Source organism: Phoenix dactylifera, chromosome 8, assembly GCF_051530095.1.
Source record: "Phoenix dactylifera cultivar Ajwa chromosome 8, Ajwa_hap1_PhDact_Kaust_v1.1, whole genome shotgun sequence".
In the NCBI taxonomy this organism is placed as follows: domain Eukaryota; kingdom Viridiplantae; phylum Streptophyta; class Magnoliopsida; order Arecales; family Arecaceae; genus Phoenix; species Phoenix dactylifera.
The window spans coordinates 7,245,631-7,266,840 of record NC_143197.1 but is presented as its reverse complement, the minus strand read 5'-3'; the positions used below and the strand labels follow the sequence as shown (position 1 = coordinate 7,266,840).

The 21,210-nt window shown below is 37.4% G+C and overlaps 1 protein-coding gene and 1 pseudogene across 2 annotated transcripts; both read left to right on the top strand.

Annotated features, from left to right (window-relative positions):
- Positions 1-502: 502 nt before the first annotated feature.
- On the top strand, positions 503-16,345 carry LOC103701003 (uncharacterized). Its single transcript, XM_008782928.5, has 16 exons — positions 503-1,063; positions 2,509-2,703; positions 3,774-3,848; positions 3,976-4,143; positions 4,363-4,526; positions 6,408-6,626; positions 8,385-8,511; positions 12,196-12,384; positions 12,918-13,004; positions 13,151-13,305; positions 13,483-13,602; positions 14,853-15,078; positions 15,326-15,385; positions 15,464-15,637; positions 15,724-15,833; positions 16,083-16,345. The coding sequence occupies exons 1-16, from the start codon at positions 878-880 to the stop codon at positions 16,246-16,248; spliced, it is 2,421 nt and encodes an 806-aa protein (XP_008781150.4). The 5' UTR covers positions 503-877; the 3' UTR covers positions 16,249-16,345.
- Positions 16,346-18,061: 1,716 nt separating this feature from the next.
- Positions 18,062-20,484, top strand: LOC103701138 (pentatricopeptide repeat-containing protein At5g48910 pseudogene; annotated as a pseudogene). The gene has a single exon (XR_015967864.2). The product of XR_015967864.2 is annotated as a pentatricopeptide repeat-containing protein At5g48910 pseudogene (transcript).
- The last annotated feature ends 726 nt before the right edge of the window (positions 20,485-21,210 follow it).

Below are 21,210 nucleotides of genomic sequence, written 5' to 3'. Positions count from 1 at the left end.
TACAAGTTTACTAGCCACAGGCAAGGACTCTGGGTGGATGAAATATCACAAGAACTTATAAAATAAAGAATTTATTTCATATATTAGTAATTGTTGACTTCTTTGGCTGTGAAGACAGCAGTCTTTCAATTCTTGATGCATAGGAGATGAGTGCTCTCATATTCCTCTGACAATCGCACCATGCAGGCAATATTCTTGATGTGCATTTACTTTTACAAAAATTAGATAAGTGTGACCATCTAAGATATTAATTAAATATCAAAACGAGATCTTTAATAGCTGCCCAACATCATATCATCACTGATTTGTATAGATTTCCACTGAAGATCTTACTTCCGTGGATCAAAGTTTTGTCAAAAACTCTTATAAAATATGTTATAATATTGTAAAATCTATATCAATTCATTTATTAGTTTTGCCTGGTCTGATTAAGGACTTTGGGGTAGAGTTCTGACGATGTTGGTATGTCCTTTAAGTAACCGGCTGCTGAGGACCTGAGAATAATTTGAAACATTTTTCACATGAAGACGTCAAATCGTTTGCCGCCTCAATTGGAGGTCTCGTAACTTCTGGACTTCTAGATTATCAAATATCTTATTGGGACTTGTAATAATTATATATCAAACTGGGGATACTAAAATAATTTTTCCTATCTAACGGCAACAAATTTGCCGACTTTATTCGGATCGCAAGGAGGACGTGAGAGTATCGAGGCCTTCGAGCCAGAACGCCAGGCCCGATTTTCCTTCCCCACTCTGGCCTTGCGACTGAGCTCCGTCCATGGAGTAATCCCGTCTCTAAACCCTAAGCCCTAGCCTAGGGTTTCCGCCGCTCACCTCGATCCTGTCGAACTGGAAGAGAGCGATTGCAGAGAGCCATGGTTTCCCTTCCCCGCCTGGCTCTCCTCTTCATCTCCTCCTATCTGCTCTTCTTCCAGGCGGTTGCGGCGCGGCAAGCCTTCCGGCGCGATCCCGGCCATCCTCAGTGGCACCATGGAGCCTTCCACGACGTTGAGGACGGCATCCGCGCCGACGTCCGCCGGATGCTCCATACCCGCGCCGAGGTAAGCCTCTTTTCGTCTCGTTTCCGATCCGGTTACTAGGTTGATCTTTAGATCAGACTGGGAGCTCTGAAACCGAGATCTATGAATTCTTGAAATGGAAGTTCTCTTAATGATTGAAGTCGAAGTGGTCTTATGTGAAATTGAGGGGTTTTGACCTCGACTTCAAGGAAAAGAAATTTCTAGTGTGTGCCAAGAAGAAAATTATATAGGAATCGCTAATTTAGTGAGATATTTGCGACTGAGCTCAAATTTCAATCTTTTTTGGACTAAGAGAATGGAAACATTCACCTGCCACTTGCCAAGCGTCTTCCTATCAAAATTGCTGTTGGTGTTGTCTAATGAAAGATGGATTTTATACGAGTTTGATTTAAAAAAGAAAAAAGCAGAAAGAAAGCGAAAAATATTTATTTTTAAAATCTATGCCCATGGAACCAATAAAACGAAGAAAAAGAAACGTGTAATAGAGAAAACGTTGCCACCCAAGCATGAGTTGGATCACTTCTAGATTGATGTCTGCAGTTGTGGGAAATTGGGGGAAATTTCTTCCACTCCACAGAGAAGCCCAAGATGCATTTTAGTTGAAAAGGAATATTTGGACCTATTGTTTTATACCTCTGAACTGTTGTCCTAAACAAACCAAAACTGCAATGTCTATTGTTATGAATTTGGTATTACATGTAACCTTCATGCATCAAAAAGAATAATTTCCACAGAGTTTGAAAAAATAATTATCCCGTTTCTAGAAATGGCATAAGGTTTCTTGATCCTTCTTAACTGTATTTACATTTCCTTCCAATTGTCTGTCAGAGGTAAGTCCACCAATAAGAATTACTCTTCGATTATTTCCAATGAATTAGGTGTCTTGCCTTTCCTGAACATAATATTAAATGAAATAATCAATCCTGCTTTTCAATAAGTCTGTTGCTGCTTTATGTAAAATTTGTAACAAGAATCTATAATTGAAGACATAACATGAGATGATGTCTTCCTTGAGCACCCAGGAAAATGTTCCAAGTTTTATCAATCTTTTTCCTACAATCAAGTCAGCTTTCCATTCAAGAAGCTGCTAGTGTAGGCACATGTTTGTGTCGAGAAATCTGTGAAAAAATATTACTCTGAAGTTTTTTATGGAAAAAAAAGAAGATTATTCTTCATCTCTTATTTCGAGCTACAACAACCAAATCAGACTGAATTCTTTTTAATATTGAAAATCTTGTATTTCAACAAAAAGAAAAAGAAAGTACGAAATATTTGGCTAAGCGACTTTGTCATTGTTTTGTTGAAAACTAGGGTGGGATTCAATTTTTGAGGCATTTTATGCTGCCTTTTTGTATATATGTAATATAAGTGGGTGCTATTAATGTAAATAATCCATTTATTTGAAAACTTTATGTTCTTAATAGAGGTCTGTTAGATGTTTCTTAATGTGTGAAGATGTCTTGCAGGTTCCTTTTCAGGTTCCTCTTGAGGTGAATATAGTTCTTGTTGGTTTCAACGGTGATGGAGGCTACAGATACATGCTGGATGTGCACAAGCTTGAGGATTTCTTGAAAGGCAGTTTCCCAACACATCGGCCCTCTTGCCTCGAGACAGGCGAGCCAATTGATATCGAGCATCATATTATATATAATGCGATCCTTGTAAGCTTTTATTTTTTCCAAAAAAAAAAACAAATATTCCAGTTGCAGCCTTGCATTAGATTAGCGTAAATATGATAATTTTAATCTAGTGATTACAACCAAGGACATTTTTCTGCAGTTTATTTGTCTATCTCACTTCAAAATATGCTAATCCCTTCTCATGCTATTTTGTTGCATGTTTCATACATTTTGAAACTTCATATGCTAATTTGATGTTTAGACCCTTCAAAATTGTTGCAATTTGCAATGGAGGAAGTTATATAAGTTCTTGCTGGGTGTCCTCTAAACATGATTCCACCAAAACCGTTGTGGTTTTAGAAAAAAACCCTTATCCGATCACCTGGTTGCTCGCTATCTAATACAGCGCGTGCCATCATGCATAAAGATGAAGGATGAAGAACTTATCTATTGCCTTTACTTAAATATGTAACAGTTCATGCATATGGTTGTTTAGTACTTCAAATTGCTAATTATACAAATAATGTTTGGCAAGAAAATGAGCATTTATATATCAATCAAATCACTTGTGGTAAAAAAGAACAGGAATAGTGCTAAACTTTGAGCCTTGTACCAAATTTGGTTTTGATTAATCTTATTTTATTCTTTTTTAATTTGTGTGTGTTCGTATATATGGTTGTGCTCATGTGCAAGTGCACATCTGTGTATTTATGTCTATCTGCCCTTGCGCATGTGTTTTTGGTCCAGGTACTTTGATTCATGTATAACACATGCACATACTTACATGTTTGCAATTTTCTGGTTGACTGTTTACTAAAACCTGTAATCTTGTTTGGGCTACGAGTGCCATACACTGCTACGCATATGAGCATATTAGTTTTCAGAAAGATATTAGCTAAATAATGACATGTGTAAACTTTTACATGATTGTGTTTCATTTTACCCCGAATATTTCATAAAAGTTGAATATGTTTGATTACTACTTTGTGATTAAGGAAATGGAGTCAATAGGCGTTGAACTTATGCTATGAGTTCTTAACTTTTTATCTGTTTTGGTATGAGTGGATATTTCTTGATCCAGTTATTATGGAAAATGTCCATTACGTGTATAGGCTGGGCAACCAGAAGTAATTGCTCTTGAGAAGGCATTAAAAGATGCAATGGTTCCTGCTGAGACTGCCAGAGAGGTAACCATGTTTTTGTGATTGTCATGCTTGTTATATATCGATGCATGTGATGTGAATACATTAATTTTAAAATTTTGAAAGGTTTCTATCTGCGAAGTAGTGTGGATAATGGCCTTGATATTTTCAGAGTGAATATGGAAGGCAGCTTCCACTTTTTGAGGTAGAAGCAACTGTAGTGGAGCCAATATTCCAGAAGTTATACTCATTTATATTTGATGTACAAAGTGGTGGTTATTCTGCAACTGAGATGGACAGACCTGTACCTTTTGCAATATTTATTGTGAATTTTGACAAGGTACAAACACAACTCCAGCTTTTGTTTTTGATATCTACTGCTTCTATGCTATTAATTGTGCAATTTATCAATGATAGGACAAATGTATGACTGAATAAAAATATGAAGCTGAAGGTCATTCTTATGATGATTTTGAACATTCATTCTGTTTAATCTTCCACTGCTGTTTTTGTAGTTGTATTGTGCATGGTAATCTTCAGATATTGTTACCTCTTACAGGTCAGAATGGATCCTAGGAACAAGGAGACTGATCTTGACAGCTTAATGTACGGTAGAATTGGTGGACTGACAGAGGAACAACTGAAAAAGCAAGAGGGGGATTATATTTACCGTTATCGTTACAATGGAGGAGGAGCATCTCAAGTTTGGCTGAGTTCTGGGAGGTATCTACATTGATAAATTTATTATAATGCAGAAAATTTTAATTTTTGATGCTAGGTAAAACCAAATAGAAGGGTTCATTGCAATCTCATTCTTGACTGATGATTTAAAATACTTTGGCTTGAGATACATTTTGTATTATTATTCATTGAAAATGTGTTTGTCTTGAAAAATCACTTTGCTTTAATATTATAACTCTGTCTGTGCTTCTTTTTCCTTCTCAATGGTAAGTGGAAATTTTTATTCCCCATTAATATAAAGCCAAACTCTCTATTTTTTCCCCTTTCTAAAATGCTAAGTGGAAAATCTTGATTTTATAAGGATAAATACAATGAAAGAAAACAAGAATAATAGATAGAGAAGCTTAGAAATGGTCATTCAGAAGTTGATTATGCCTGGTGACTTTAAAATGCCAACTAGCTGATTTGTGGGTTTGAATTCAAATGGGCGGCGTTAATGAGCTTAACTGTCCAGCCATGTTAGTGATATGGAATCCTATTAAGAATGGCTCCTATCAGTAAATAGATAACTTCAACATATAATACATGTATTTTTGCTAGGCAAAAGTTGTATTTGAGAAAATTGTTATTATGTCACTAGGTATTTAACAAATATCAATTGCAAGTGGATGTACAACTAACATTAATGTTGAGATCATTATGTGGAAAATATCAAATATGAACAATGTAGATTAACTACTCCATTACTAGTTGCTTGGAACAGTCTCTACTTTTGGTTAGGTATTTTAATGTGATTATAACTGGCTCAGGTCACAACCTTGGAGCCTTGAAATCACTTCTTTGAACCTGGAGCTCTCCTACAAAACCTTTATATTTGCATGTTCCAGTACAATTAGCATTGCAAGGACTGAATTACGGTTGGCATGCTTTTGTCAAAGAAGGTAGAAAATTTTCAAGAATCAATGAGATGACAACATATGCAGGAATAACCTACATTAAATGATAGAGCTGTAAGAATTGAAGAAACACTTAAGAAATGGTTGCATAAATTATAGATAAATTTTGTCTACCATTGTAGAGAAGACAGCTCTTGCTAGCCAAGTGCAGCTAGATCCTTGTTAGGATTTATGACCTGATACATGTGCAAGCTAGAGAAAAAGAAAGCTCAAAATTTACTATGTGAACTAGTACACCTTAGATTAAGGTTTGGGTAACTGTGTAGAACAAGGAGAAATTCTTCTCATGCGCACACACACAAGAGAGGAAGAGAAATATGTAACTCAGCTTCTAAGTTGAAATAAAAAGGAAATCTAGGGATATTAATTACATGCATTGTGAACAGGGCAAACTTGATTGTGATCAAATACGCTTTCGTTTAGTATATAGGGAAGAGTATTTTCACACTCTCAACATAGACACATGCAATCAGGAAGTCTTAATTATCGGATGATTTTGAGTTTTTCAGTGTTTTAGGTGTCATTCTGTATCAAGTTCCAGGGAGACAAGTTTTGGAGTTCCTTTCTTTTTTTCTTTTTTCTTGTGTCCTGGAACCTCTTTATTTATATCAACATTTGTGCTAGGAGCCAATGAACTGCTGTTGATGGTTTATTAAATTTATATTATTGGAATCTTCATTTCTCAAGGTATTCATGAACCTAGATGTATCTGATGCTCAACCTGTCATGCATTTTGGTTTCAGGCTTCCCATGTTTTGGTAAAAGTTGGTGTAGCTTGTCTAACTCAATCTCTGGTTTCTATTTCCTATCTTTATGACATACTGATATTCTTCTTGTTGTTGTGCTGAAGTTCATTGCTTCGATCTAGCATCTTTCTAGCAGGGCTGATTGCAATCAAGAATTACATATTCCTGTTTATGTTGATTATTGTTTCCTCTAAGATTAACGTTTAGTCTACCATTTGCAGATTTGTTGTAATTGATCTCTCAGCAGGCCCTTGTACATATGGAAAAATAGAAACTGAAGAAGGAAGCGTTAGCTTCAGAACATTGCCCCGTCTATCAAATTTAATCTTTCCAAGAGGACCAATTGCCGCCAGTGTTGCTTCAACACATGATCTTTTCATGGGTCAGCTTGGGGCTATAATTTCAACCACCATTGAGCATGTAATAGCCTCAGATATTAGGTATGACATATGCATACTATGCCTGCATACGTGAATAATGATATTATCTTGAAAATAATTTATACTTGCCACCTAAGGAGTATTAAATTCAGATAAGTATCACAGTTCTGATGAATGAAATGGACTGGACTTTCAACTTATTGTTATGTCTTATTATAGTAAACCAGTACTATTTAAATTGCATTCAGACACGATAATAGAAAAAGTTTCATTCTGTGTAATTCTTATTCAAAATGGGGTTGAATGTGCTAAAGAAAAAAATAATCTACTTCCCTCGTCTTTGTCACTATCGTCAACTTGTATGCTTTTAATCAAATGAATTCCATTTGCATGTATGCTTGGCACCTAAGGAGTATTAAATTCAGATAAGTATCACAGTTCTGATGAATGAAATGGACTGGACTTTCAACTTATAGTTATGTCTTATTATAGTAAACCACTACTACTTAAATTGCATTCAGACACGATAATAGAAAAAGATTCATTCTGTGTAATTCTTATTCAAAATGGGGTTGAAGGTGCTAAAGAAAAAAATAGTCTACTTCCCTCGTCTTTGTCACTATCATCAACTTGTATGCTTTTAATCAAATGAATTCCATTTGCATGAGTCATCTATTCTTCTACCTATATTAGCTAATGCTGCTAATCTACTTTCAAGACTATTTAACTCTCCAGCAAGAGTTATGCTGGTTTCCTTTATGTCCTCCATAGGCATCTAATTTCTTGATGAGACGGTTTACACGTGTACTCAAGAATATATGTTGCATGTGCGTGAGTGTGAAAGAGAGAGAGGGAGAGTATTCTGTACTGACAAGACCCATCTGTAAATCAGCAGATGTTGAATGAACTTTGGAAAACACATAACGTGAAAAATGAGGAGAAAATCAGGAAAAACTTGTAATTTGTGCTATTTTGCTAGAAATATTTGTAATGTATATGGTATATCATCAATTTTTCAGAAAGTTGGTACACGAATATTTCATCTTGTTGAGGAATCATATGGATTCTTAAAATAAGAAAAACAGTACTTGCGTATCTACAATATATGATGGAGGTTTGCTTGATAACTTATCATCCGATTTTTCATTTATCATAATAGTTTTTCTCTGAATATATGAACAGCATAGATACTTAGAATTGTATCACAATGTGCACTTTCTGTATGTCTATTTGACTTCTGAATTTGGGCGGAATGTGTAATGGATATCAGACATTAGTGAGTTGTTGTGCTAGATTAAGTTAAAAAAAAGGCGGTCCAGTGCATGTGGCTCCCACCATTGCAGGTCTGGGAAGTGTGTCTACATAGCCTTATCCTTGCATGTGGACAGGCTGTTTCTTTGTTTTGAACTCGTGACCTCCGGGTCATAATTGGAGAGACCTTACCCTTGCACAAAGGCTCACCCCTCGCTGTGCTGGATTAAGTGCAAAAAAACATAGCAATAATTTGAATAAACTGGTAGAGACTTTTATTTCATTAAGACAATAGAATCACAAAGATACATGTTATAAATGGGACATAAAGGGTAATAGAACATTAAACAGACCATGTTGAGATAAACTTGAAGTACAATACCATACAATAGCATGTACAAAAATGACCCAAATGTACCAATTTCTTTTAAATTTCCAACATCATGATATATGCTTTCAAAGGGATGCATTTTGCTCTTTTTTTTATATATAAAATTGCCCACGAATTTATTATTATTTTCCCTCTCTAATTCTAGAATGCCTTCTGTTCTTATATGTTGATCACAGGTTTGAAACTGTTGATTTGACGACAAGGTTGCTAATACCAATAATTGTACTGCAAAACCATAATAGATACAACATCCTTCAACCTGGCCATAATTATAGCATAGATATTCAAGGAATTGAGAGAGAGGTTTGTTGAATCTTCTTTCATGGTTTTTGTGGAATCATTTACGAGTCTAATTTTATTTGCATACTTGTAATGCAATTCAGAGATATTTTTCTCTTACCATATGCGCCATTTAAAATGACTTTCTGTCTTCTCTTAAATGAGACCCTTTGCATAAATGTAAACAGCTAGTTTATTCATTTATGTGGAGTGAAACTCACCTTAGTGGGAAATTTGCCATTGTCTGTAATGATGGGACTGTAAGCTAGGGTCTTTATACATAGTATCTCTACGATTTCCAAAATCCTTTGACATGGGATACACCTGATGCCATAAATTAATATTGCATGAAACTTCATTGCTGACCCCTATGGAAAAATCCAAAGCAGGAGAGATATTTTGTCTCAGAAACTGTCTCCAAATCAAGTTAGATAGAAACATTTTAACACCATACCTCTGCTGTACTTGGTGGTGCCATACTCCACAGTTGATCAGCTCAGTGAATGTGACATGTAAAGATGGCACTTGATGTATGTAACTTAACATTAACTCGGTGCAAAGCATTTAGAGGGGATGACTGCTTTCCGAAATCTTAAGAAAAAGGATGTTATAATATCTAATAGCTCAGAAAAGTAGATGTGCCATTTTAAAATGCAGCCTGGTAGTCCCTCTGTCTGTTCAACAATCCCCCAGGCTCATGTTCACCACCTTCTCTTTTGTTAAATATTGAAAGTCGAAACAGTTCAGCTTTATGGACAAATAATAGAGCATAAGAGTTCTTTAATTGGCATGAGATCTCATGAAGATAACAGAGTATATAAACACAAATGAGAGATTCAAATGAAACACTTAGTGATGGCAAGTTCCTTTCCAGTATTACCTGTATTCTTTGCTAGTTTGTATCAGAGCTCAGGGTGATCCTGATAAATACTAAAATAAAAAATAAGACGCTTCAGGATACCATCTGTTTCTTGTAGAAAGCATTGGGTAAGAGCTAATATAGAGTATCTTCTTATACATTACTTTTTAAGTCTCCTTGCTGCATCTTAAAATTCATGTCTTGTAAATATTCTTGTCCGTATTAGGCTAGGTTTATTTAGTATGTCTGGATTCTTTACCCCTGAACTGTTTGTTTAATTGTCTGCAAACTGAGTGCACCTACTGTGTTTTAGAAGTAAGATAAGGAGTCTGCATGTCCCTAGGAGTTTCGAAACTCAAAGCAAGGTGAGAAGGGGGCAATAAAATTGTGGGCAGAAAGAGATCTGAAAGAAATTTAGGTTGCATTTGGCTCAGGCATCAAGTAGGCATAAAACTTGAAATATATCTTATGTCTGCCAAACAGCATTTGAGAAGGAAGCATAACCAAGGAATAGTTATGCATGTCAAATTTGCTTATGACAGGCATAACTATTCCAAGGAGGAATTGCTGTAACCTATTTTTTGTCATAAAGGTACTTCCTGTGTGTACTTTTTATTGTTTTATGGATTAAAAAAAGTCATCATTCAAAAGTTATTCCAAGAATGCGACTTTTGCTATTCAAAAGTAGAACCAAACAAAAATTGGCATAACTCATGGCATAACTGTTCCTGTAGGCATAACTTTTCTATTCCCTTTTTTTTTTCTTATTCCCGAACCAAACGTAGCCTTAAGGAAAGATTGCTGCATACAAATGTTTTAGGTGGAGAGGATTTGGAGTGCAAATAAGCCGAGCCGAGCCGAGTGTTAGGCTGCTCAGGATTGGCTCGATATATAGCTGAGCTGAACCTAGCCAAGTGTTAGGCTGCTCAGGCTTGGCTCAATATATAAAAGGGCTGATCAAGCTTGGCTCAAGCTTGAGCCAATCTTTAGGTGATGTGTTCGAGCTCAGCTCATATAAGAATCAAAATAAGCTTCTTACTAAGCTGAGCTGAGCTCCTTTTTATTTTTGCAGACATTAATGTTCAGGCTTGGCTCATTTATGAGCTAGGGTTTAGTTACTGTTTTTGGAACCAAAGGATGAAATGATATGATATGGGGGAACATTGGTTATGTATCAATATTGTACATAGTGTGGTACGTCTTTATATCTACTCATGGTTTGCTGATATAGGGTAATGTAGCATGGTACATAACATGCTACAGGCTCGGCTTAACCTAGCTGACCCAAACTGTTCATGAACACCTCAGATTGTTTGTGGCCCTAAGATTTTATTAAGGATAAAAGGTAATGGGATTTTCTTAGAGAGTTATTTAATTGCTTAGCATTTGGTCAGTCGTTAAGTAATTGGTAGTTCCATGAATTGCTGTAACCCCCCAATCCATTTCTAAAAAGGATTTTGCTAAGAAAAAGGTTAATTGGAACTTTCTTAGAGACTTATGTCATTGGCTAAGCATTTGATCGGTTCTTGTTAAGTAGCTGGTAGTTCCATGAGAGCCCCCCAAACCACTTCTATTGATTGTCATGAATGTATATATGCACGCAGGTATGCATGCATGCACGTGCCTTTGTGTGTAGAAAGAGAGGGAAGGGTGGGTGGGTGGGGGGAGAGTTGAATTGGGTTGTACTCGTAAAGTATTTTCTATGTATAACTAATGATAATCCTTTTAAAATGATTTTCACACTGTTGATCATGCCCTACATTGTCTAAGATCATGCCCTACAATGCCAAATTCTAGATTTCATAGACACAAATCACCACTTGCTTTGGAGGTCTCATATCTGCAAGTGGATATGAAAACCGAAACCTAAGAAGCTTGCAATGTTGGAGTATTGCTTATGTTTTCCATTTTATGACTGAGCGACTTAAAGGCAAAGCATGTTCTTCCTGTCAACTACCTAAAAATATTGATTTCACAATATTAATTAAAAACATTCTGTAGGCTGATTATATGAACTAGCATAAGACCTACCTGATCTGATTACGCAAGAACAGTCACCTTCATAATTTCTTGCTTTGAAGTTGAGGACTATATCAACCAGCGTAAAAGCCACCAGATCTGATTAGATCTCTAAACATTACTTTAATTACTTCCCGAAGTTGTACCAAAAAAAATTACTACCCGGAAAACAGAAATTTTATATTAATTGTGGCTCTGAGGTTGAGGATACTTTAAGGCATTTTAGGATGTCTGTTGTTCAATCAATTCAATTGTCATACTCAAATGAAAACAAAGAAATGCCCATCAACTTTGAATCAGATAGCACACCTTTTGACTACACTACGTACTTTGCTTTTGCAGTTGATTGACCAAAGTTTCTTCTATCAAAGATACACAAAGAACTGAGTCACCAAAATCTACAATTCAATAAAAATCATTAAAGTTATCTTTTTCTGATTTTAATGTTTTGGTTACCTTGGATTAACATTTTAAAAAGGAAGGACACTAACTGCGTGATACACTTAAAATGTTATTTCAGCATACATTCAATAAGTTATTTTCTTTCTTCTGATTCTCTCTCTTCCTAGACATTTATCAACCTTGTTGATCTGTAAACTGGTGATGCATTTATGTCCTGTTGCTTTGTTCGAATTTTAGACTCATGGTGCTTTGCTTTAAATTTGAAGATTATACATCATGCAAGTATTCTTACGGGGGTTGTTCTTGTTGAAATGATGATATAGCACAGTTGCCCAGCCCACTAATAACTTTTCTTTCCCTTCCAAAAAAAAAAAGAAGAAAAAATCTTATGACTTTTCTAATTTGTGGTTAACCTGCATGCCGTGTAGGTGAAAAAGATGACCCATGCTGGACAGGAGGTAATACTTATTGGAGGTTCGCATGCATTGCATCGCCATGAAAAGTTGGCTATTGCTGTTTCAAAAGCTATGAGAGGTCATTCTCTTCAGGAAACCACAAAGGATGGACGGTTTCATGTCCATACCAGAACATATTTGGATGGTTCCATTCTTAAAGAGGTTGGTTTTTGCATCATTCTTCTGTTATTTGGATATCTTACATGTTAAGTCACCATTTAAGGCATTTTAAGTTTCTTTTCTTTTTCGCTTTTCTGATTGCTTTTTTGTTCTTGAAATTATTACCTTGAATCATAGTTAAAATATTGAAACAGATGTCAACACAATTCTCATGTTACATAAGTTTGAAGTGCTATTAAATCTTGCTGCATGGACATGGACATGAACTCTGATTCTTGACTTTCTGAAAGAAAAGAATTAGTTTTGGAAGGATCAAAACACAAACGCAATCATCACATTCATTGAGACAAAAGACAACCTATTAGTAGAGCCAGTGTTCTATAGAACTCGCATATAGTTTGATCACAGCTTTTGTTTTTTACGTGTTTTATAGGTTCAAGTTTTTCATTCTTATAATGTCATATATCTTTTTTGCGTTTGTCTGTGATGTGCTATTTTGCCTAGAAGCCTACTATTTTTGCCTTCACATCTTGTCTTGCAATAACATCACATCAGTATATGTTATATGACTGCAGGAGATGGAGCGTTCTGCTGATGTGCTTGCTGCTGGTATACTAGAAGTTGCAGATCCCTCTCTCTCGAGTAAATTTTTCCTCCGTCAGGTTGGTATCTATCCTGTGATTCAACGTTGTTTTCTTTGTGTGCCTGAGCTACACCTGCAAATTTCTCCTTCCTTTCATTTTAGATCATCGAGAATACTGTATATCCTGCTTGAGTGGCTTCTTAATTCTTGTTTTGTCATCCCCAGCATTGGATGGATGAATCAGATAGTTCACAAGATTCCATTATCAAGCACAAACCATTATGGGAAAGTTATATGCCTAAACATGCCAAAGATAAGAAACGAAGTGAAAAGAAACAGGGAAATTTGTTCAAAACCTATGGAACCAGAGTGATTCCTGTGTGAGCACACCTTATCCTGTCTCTCTTAACCCTAATTCTTATTGTGAAATTAGTTGTTGTTTCAGGATCTGTATCTTCTGAAAATGTTATCTTTGCCTCATAGCTTAAATTACCAGTGTCATAATCATGCTTCTGAATAATGATTCTAATTGTCATTGGTTTCCTTCTCTTTGACAGCTTTGTACTATCATTGGCTGGTGTGGATGCTGACCTTCTCATGGAGGATGAAAGTCTTGTTTGGACCAGTAGGGATGTTGTCATTGTCCTTCAGCATGAAAATGAAAAGATACCTCTAAGGTGAGTTCAGAATGTTTTTTCATTTTTTGCAATTCTGTTTATTGAAGAAGAAGATTTTCTAGCTGACAACTGTTAGCTCGGTTGGTTGGCACCTCTCTCCTAAGGGCTTCCCTTGGAGGAGGTCTAGGATCCAAATCCTGGGTACTGCTCAAACACACGAAAAAAGGAATTGATTTTCTAACTGTAACTAGCAGATAAAATTATCCAGAAAACTATTACAAATAGTAAAGCAGTCGGAAATCCAATTATATGTGGTCATATTAGGTAGTTCTCTATTCTCCTTGTTAAGCTAATTATAGCATATGGCAGACATTCTTTTGTATTTCCTTGTTCATTCAACTATTTCATATTTCAACTTGCAGATGTATGCATTGGTATCTCACCTAAAATTCTGGTGCTCATCAATAAAACAGTTTAAACTTTCTTTAATAAAAAAAACTCCAAACATTCCTTGGAATAAATTCTGCTTCGAGGAATACTATCATAATGCTTTAAATGACCTAACTTATTCTATAAAAAGTATGGTGCTCTAGATATTACTAGAAAAGTTATTTGCTGCAACGTAACTGAATTTGTGCATAACTAGATTGAAATTTCTAGAATCCCTCAGTAGAAATAATTGAGAAGGGGCGAATGGTGACGACTAATTCGGGCCTCAATGTTCTTAGAGATGATGTTAGGCTCTTGAGGTCTATATTGTAAAACTTGTGCTTCAACCTCTTCTTAAAAGAGATCATGTATCAAAAGGGGGATTATTTCCAGGTTATAACTGAAAACAGGGCAGAGAAAAAAGAAATTTAAAATGGGGCCAGCACAGATCTTTTAATTGTTTTATGTATCTTTTTGTTCTACCACCAACATGAAGGATGGCATGAATTTTTAACACGCACAGATCTGCGTTTGTGGCTTTATTTTTGACTTTTTGATCTGGTCCCAGACAATAGGACAGTAGTTCTTCTGTTTCGGTTCCTTCAGTGGGCGGCTGCATTCCAAATCTGCTAAACTTGTGAATGTTATAGTTGCCCTCTTTTTGTTTTTTCTTTTGTTCTAATATCATTGGTCCTTCACTGACCTGGCTATGAACCTCCAGGGCCTCTTTACACATCCATTAAAGGCAAAGGATTTGGTCACTGACACTTGCGCTGCATACCTTTTGTGAAAGTTTGAATTATTCTGCAGCTTCATATTCAGATATATGCTGCAAATGTTTTCTTTTGTTTATGTCATTTTGTGTATTTTGTTTTGAACAGCTATGTCTCAGAAACCACCAGACAATTTGCCTTTCCATCCCTGGCACAGCGTCACATATTGGCAGGATTGGCTTCCGCAATAGGAGGTCTGAGTGCACCTTATGAAAGAGCATCACATATACATGAAAGGCCTGTCCTGAACTGGCTTTGGGCTGCAGGCTGTCATCCATTTGGGCCATTCTCCAATTCATCTCAAATCAGTCAAATTCTCCAGGATGTTGCATTGGTAAGCCAGTATCAGTGTAATACGTTTTAATTGATATTAGGCATGACCAAAAACTGTTTTAAATTATACAGTTCCTAGGCTTCTGTTTTGGCCATCTAATGTTACATCCAAATTAGTTAACAGAGAAATCATTGGAACAACCATCCCTTGAATGTCAGCACATTTGAAAAATGGCAACTGTAAAACCTCATTGTACGTTCCCTTCATCTTGGGGTAGCATTTATTTATTCCCATTTTATTGATGCAGAGAAGCACAATATATGCACAGGTTGATTCTGCTCTTCGCAAGATTCGGGAAACATCGGAGGTATGATAAGTGATAGCATTGAATCCTTTGTCTATCCATTCTATCACCTAGAACAGATTTCCCTCCCAATTTTTGCAGGCTGTGCAGTCTTTTGCTGCTGAACACCTTAAAACGCCTCTTGGTGAGCCTGTGAAGGGCAAGAAGAAGAAGTCGAGCACCGAGCTGTGGGTCGAAAAGTTTTATAAGAAAGTAACCAACTTACCGGAGCCTTTCCCACATGAGCTTGTTGAGCGCTTAGAGCAGTACTTAGATGTGAGTATATGATGCCTCTTTTATATGTTGGATTTAGTCTAGAGGCACGTGGTTTGCATTCAACAATTTTTACTCTTTTATATCAGAAAATGGAGGAGCAACTTGTGGATCTATCTTCGCTTTTATATGATCATCAGCTAGAGGATGCATACCAGAACAGTTCTGACATACTTCAAAGCACTATATTTACACAGCGGTGGGTAGATATTTTCCTTGTTCCTTGGATCGAAAATTTGTTGAATTCTTTTTTTAACAATATAGAGGATTAAATTTTCCAGACATACATGTCTAGGATAACTCGTTAGATTATATATTTTAACAGCATCAAAGCAGTACATTTGTTTTACTGAAGCAAGCTGGATGGATTTGTTTTCTTTGTTGTTTGGCTCATTGTTTGTGGTATCGGCACTTGAATCCTTAATCTATTGTCTTGTTTCTGCAACAGGTATGTAGAGCGTGTTTTGGCAACTGAGGAGGAGAAAATGATGTGCTGCAGCATTGAGTATAGTCATCCCAAACAGTCATCACAGGCCTTTGTCTATGGAGGGATTCTTCTAGCTGGATTTTTTGTATACTTCATTGTTATTTTCTTTTCTTCACCAGTCCGCTGAAAGAAACATGCGCCTGAAGATTAGAGGCTTGTAGTGCTGGATTTTTGAAAACTTAGATATGATCGAAATTAGTAATACAAATCTCGTTCTAACTAAACGATTTGCTTGTTATCTGGAACGCTACTATAGTCTTCCTGGAAAACTGAAAAAGGCACTTGGAATAAACTGAAAATTGTGGTGTGAAGTAATGATGCAGTTTTTTTTTTTTTTGATGATGATGATGAAGTAACAATGTAGTTTTAAAAGATTGTTGTGTGTTCGGTTCGTTAATCCAATGTCGTTATCTTTGCCACGAAGCAGCAGAAGTATTCAATGGACCTCCGATCGCCATACAGCTGGACCTGGAGGTACGTGCCCTTAAGGCGGCTATCATCTCCCAAGGGTTGCACGACCACGAGATTCCAAAGCCAGATGTCTCCCACTCGATTCGTATCCATTTGTCATATCCAGCTGCATGATCCAAGTCCTCAGAAGCTCGGACCTTTACGGATTTTCTCAGATTTGTACGTTTTAACCACAAAGTTGATCCACGCGCCCTAGAAGTAGCAGAGAGAGTTGAATGTTGGAATAAACTAGAAATGAACCACAGGTGAACAGGGTTTTCCATGGACATTTTTATTCACTTTGGTTTGATGAGCCAGACAAAAGGCGACAATGTGGCCGAAGCTGTGTATCAGTTAGGTCTCAAGTACACACATACATACAAATATATATATATATATATATATATATATATATATATATATATATATATGTGTGTGTGTGTATATATATATATATATATATATACTATTTCCTGCATTGAAATGGATGTGCAGGAAGGCATGGATTGCACGACTTAGTAACAATACAACCGAAAGAGCATTTTCCCGGAGCGTGTGGACTTTGCTTGACCATGGTTACATAAATAGCAATGCTGGCGAAACTTAAAAAGGGGAAATATTTAGAGATGACTGATGTGGCCTGCATTTTTCCATCAACACTACATCAATTTGCATGCTTGGCTAATATCATGGTGATAAAAAGAATATAATAATCCATCAACTGTTTCTTAAACCGTAGATACTAAATACTACAGATCGTAAAATTATTTAGTCATAGTACCAATAACCTGGATTCCAATCCCATCTTCACCAGTGGTTGGGTAGCCAAACTCCTTCAAAGCCTAATTGGAAAATCCAGTAAAACTGAGCTAAGTTTCTTTCAAGAATTGGACCTGTTGGTCTTCCCAGCACATATCTTTTAAAAAACCTATAGTAATCTTAGCTTAATCTCATCTATGAGCTTATTGGTCTGCGGGAAGAAAAAAAAAATTTAAAGATCTTTTTCCTCCCCCAACATTTAGGCTGAGTTGGGTATGTGTTGATATGGATCTATCCAAATAGGCTGTCCATCCCATAAATCCAACAAAAAAAACTAGTTGATTTCTGCTAAATTTTTCAAACAGATTCTTATTTTTTAAAAAAAGAAAAAAAAATAGAACCCCCTAGCTTAATTCATATGTCGATTTAGCAAGTACCGGAGCTCAAAAAGGACATGGTAATTAATGTATCTGTAAAGTACGTACTATTGTCAGTCATTGACAGTTATATTTTTTATATTAAAATCACTAAGTTAGAGAGGGGAATAAAAATCTTGACTAAATTATGGACATCTATCGGGCTACGGTTGAGTCCGATGCTTACCAAGGCCGAAGACCAGCATCTTCGATGAGAGCACGACCCGAGGCCATTCGTGGAGCATTAGATAAATTTGTTAATTTAAAGTGGAGCTCTTGCAAACTGGTGCGGCCGATGATATATGGTGGGTCCTGCAAGGCTGGCCCACCTTATCATGACTGAGATATAGCCGATTCACGACGGCTATAACAGCCCCTCTCACTGGTTTCTTTCCCTTCCATCATCGATGGCTCAGGTGGCCGCGGAGCCTCCTCCAACCACCACAGCTCATCCACTATCTCAAAATCCCAATAGAGCTTCTCTTGCTCACCTCCTCGACACCAAATGCCACCGCTCCCTCCCTCTCCTCAAGCAAGCCCACGCCATTCTCATCAAAAAAGGCCTCCCCCGGGACGGCTACCTGGCCGGCTCCCTGGTGAGGAACTATGCCGATCCCGAATTCTCCAGCTTCGACTCCGCAATCAAAGTGTTCGACCAAGTGCCCGACCCACATGCCTTCTTGTGGAACGCCTTGATCAGAGGCTCCCTCGATAACAATATGCCGCGCAAAGCCATCTCCTTCTACTGCGGCATGATCGCACGGGGCGGTTCCGCACCCAACAAGTTTACCTTCCCATCCCTCTTCAAGGCGTGCGCTGCCGCCAAGGCTCTTCAGGAAGGATATCAGCTGCACGCGAGTGCCGTCAAGCATGGACTCGAGCAAGATGGGTATGTAGTAAGTGCTGGAATTCAGATGTATGCTGCCTTCGGCATGCTGATTGAAGCACGCCGAATGCTTGATGCGGGCGATGGGTCAGACCCTGTATGTTGGAATGCGATGATAGATGGGTACATGAGAAAAGGAGAACCGGAGGCAGCAAGAGATTTGTTCGATGCAATGCCTCGCAGAAACATTGGATCATGGAATGCAATGATCTCCGGCTATGCAAGGCATGGTATGATCGAAGAATCAAGAGGATTTTTCGATAGGATGCCCCAAAGAGATGAGGTTTCTTGGAGCGCCATGATTGATGGTTACGTGCATTGGGGTCATTTTGTGGATGCCCTGGCTGTATTCCAAAAGATGCTCATGGAGGGGGTTAAACCGAAGAGGTTTGTTTTCTCCAGCGTGCTTGCGGCTTCTGCCAATGTGGGTGCACTGGAGCAAGGTAGATGGGTCCATGCTTATATCGAACGAAACTCTGTTCAGGTTGATGCTGTTCTTGGGACATCTCTGGTCGACATGTATGCGAAATGTGGCCGTGTGGACTTGGCATCGGAGGTCTTTGAGAAAACTGCAAGCAAAGAAATTTTCTCATGGAATGCCATGATTGGAGGGTTTGCAATGCATGGCCATGCAAGGGAGGCCATTGAGCTTTTCTTCCGGATGGAGAGGGAGAAGTTTAGGCCAGACATGATAACCTTTGTGAATGTATTAAGTGCATGCTCGCATGGTGGATTGGTGAAAGAAGGCAAGCGATTCTTCAATTTAATGAAGCAAGAGTATGGCATTACACCTAGGGCAGAGCACTATGGGTGCATGGTGGATCTTTTAGGCCGAGCAGGGCTATTTTGGGAGGCCGAGGAGATGATAGATTCAATGCCCATGATGCCAAATGCTGCTGTATGGGGAGCTCTGTTAAATGCTTGCAGGATTCATGGGAATGCACAACTGGCTGAGAAGGTTGGAAATATCTTGCTTCAATTAGAGCCAGAGAATAGTGGCCGATATGCTCTGTTGTCAAATATTTATGCAAAAGCAGGGACGTGGGATGATGTTTCAAAAGTGAGGAAGCTGATGAAGGATCGAGGAGTAAAAACTATTCCAGGGAGCAGCTTGATAGAATTGGATGGCATGATTCACAAATTTATTGTAGGAGATTGTACGCATCCAAGTGCAAAGGAGATTAACTTGATGATAGAGGAGATGTTGGAACGGCTAAAATTAGAGGGTTATGCTCCAAACACCAGCCAGGTGTTGTTTGATATTGATGAGGAAGAGAAGGAGACTGCACTTAGCTACCACAGTGAGAAGCTTGCCATTGCATTTGGGTTGCTTAATACCACCCCTGGGACAACCATTAGAATTATAAAGAATTTACGTGTATGTGAGGATTGTCACCTTGCAACAAAGCTAATCTCACGTGTGTACAACAGAGAGATAGTTGTGAGAGATCGCGTCCGCTACCACTGTTTTAAAGAAGGGAAATGCTCTTGCATGGACTTTTGGTGAACTTAAGAGATGCACAGCATCACTATGACTGGTACTGAGCTATGTAGGTGATGCAAAGGAACAATCAATAGTGCAATGACCAAGCATCACTATGACTGGTATTGAGCTATGAAGGTGATGAGAAGAACCAATACTGCAGTGTCCAAGTCAAAAAAGAGCATGTTACTACAGTCATCATGATGGCAAATATAGATTAGGAAGCATCTCTAGGGTTTTGCGTCCGCAGTGTATGACTGCTTTTGTTGCTTCTACTAATACTGTGTTTATCTGTGAAAATATTTTTTCCCACAGAATGTATGACAATGCCCTCTGACTTCTAAAGTTCAGAGTCAAGGGATTTACTCATCCTCAGACATTTAAAAACTGCAAGTTTTTGCAACAACAATCAAGCAAAAGAAATCATCCTTTTTCTTTTCCTTTCAATAATTAATAAATGCTACAACAATAGCTGCAACCAAAGAGAAAGAAATATGCATTTGAATACGAACTTTGCTTATAGATATGGATATCTGGCATTATCACATACAGCTTACTAATGCAGTCTATGTTTTTCTAAAAGCAATTGGTGACCTAAATGGAACCTTTTCTTTTCCAGTGTTAATATCGCGATGATAACTCCTTGTCCCTTTTCTTTACAAGTTTCTGTTATAGTGCTATCTTCTAAGATGTAGAAAATCTGAATTTATTTACTTTATTCTGTTTATTTGGAAGGAAAAAGATATCAATACGAGTTTAAAAACTTGGGTCAGGACCAGATTGCCCTAAATTTCTGATGTCAAAAGTTTCTCTTTCATGATGATCATATTTCACGCTTCAGTGTTTGGCCTAGTAGCTATCACAGGTACAGGGGTAAGCTTGATTTACTAGATTGTCAAGTAGTTTCGGATGTGCGGATGGACCAAAAGAAGCACAGATCGATTGATTAAGCTCCTTTACAATATTCAGTAGGTCAGTATTTAACCAAAACAAACAAGGAGTTCATAAGCAGTACACAGAAACTAGGTGGTGCACATATCATTGGTTATGGAAGAAGCAAATAAGGTACAAGGTACAGCTAACAATTTCATAGAG

Coding starts and splice junctions, on each gene's coding strand:
- LOC103701003 (XM_008782928.5), top strand. CDS start 878: ATGGTTTCCCTTCCCCGCCTGGCTCTCCTCTTCATCTCCTCCTATCTG. Junction 13,306..13,482: donor GGAACCAGAGTGATTCCTGT/GTGAGCACACCT, acceptor TCTCTTTGACAG/CTTTGTACTATCATTGGCTG. Junction 13,603..14,852: donor AATGAAAAGATACCTCTAAG/GTGAGTTCAGAA, acceptor TGTTTTGAACAG/CTATGTCTCAGAAACCACCA.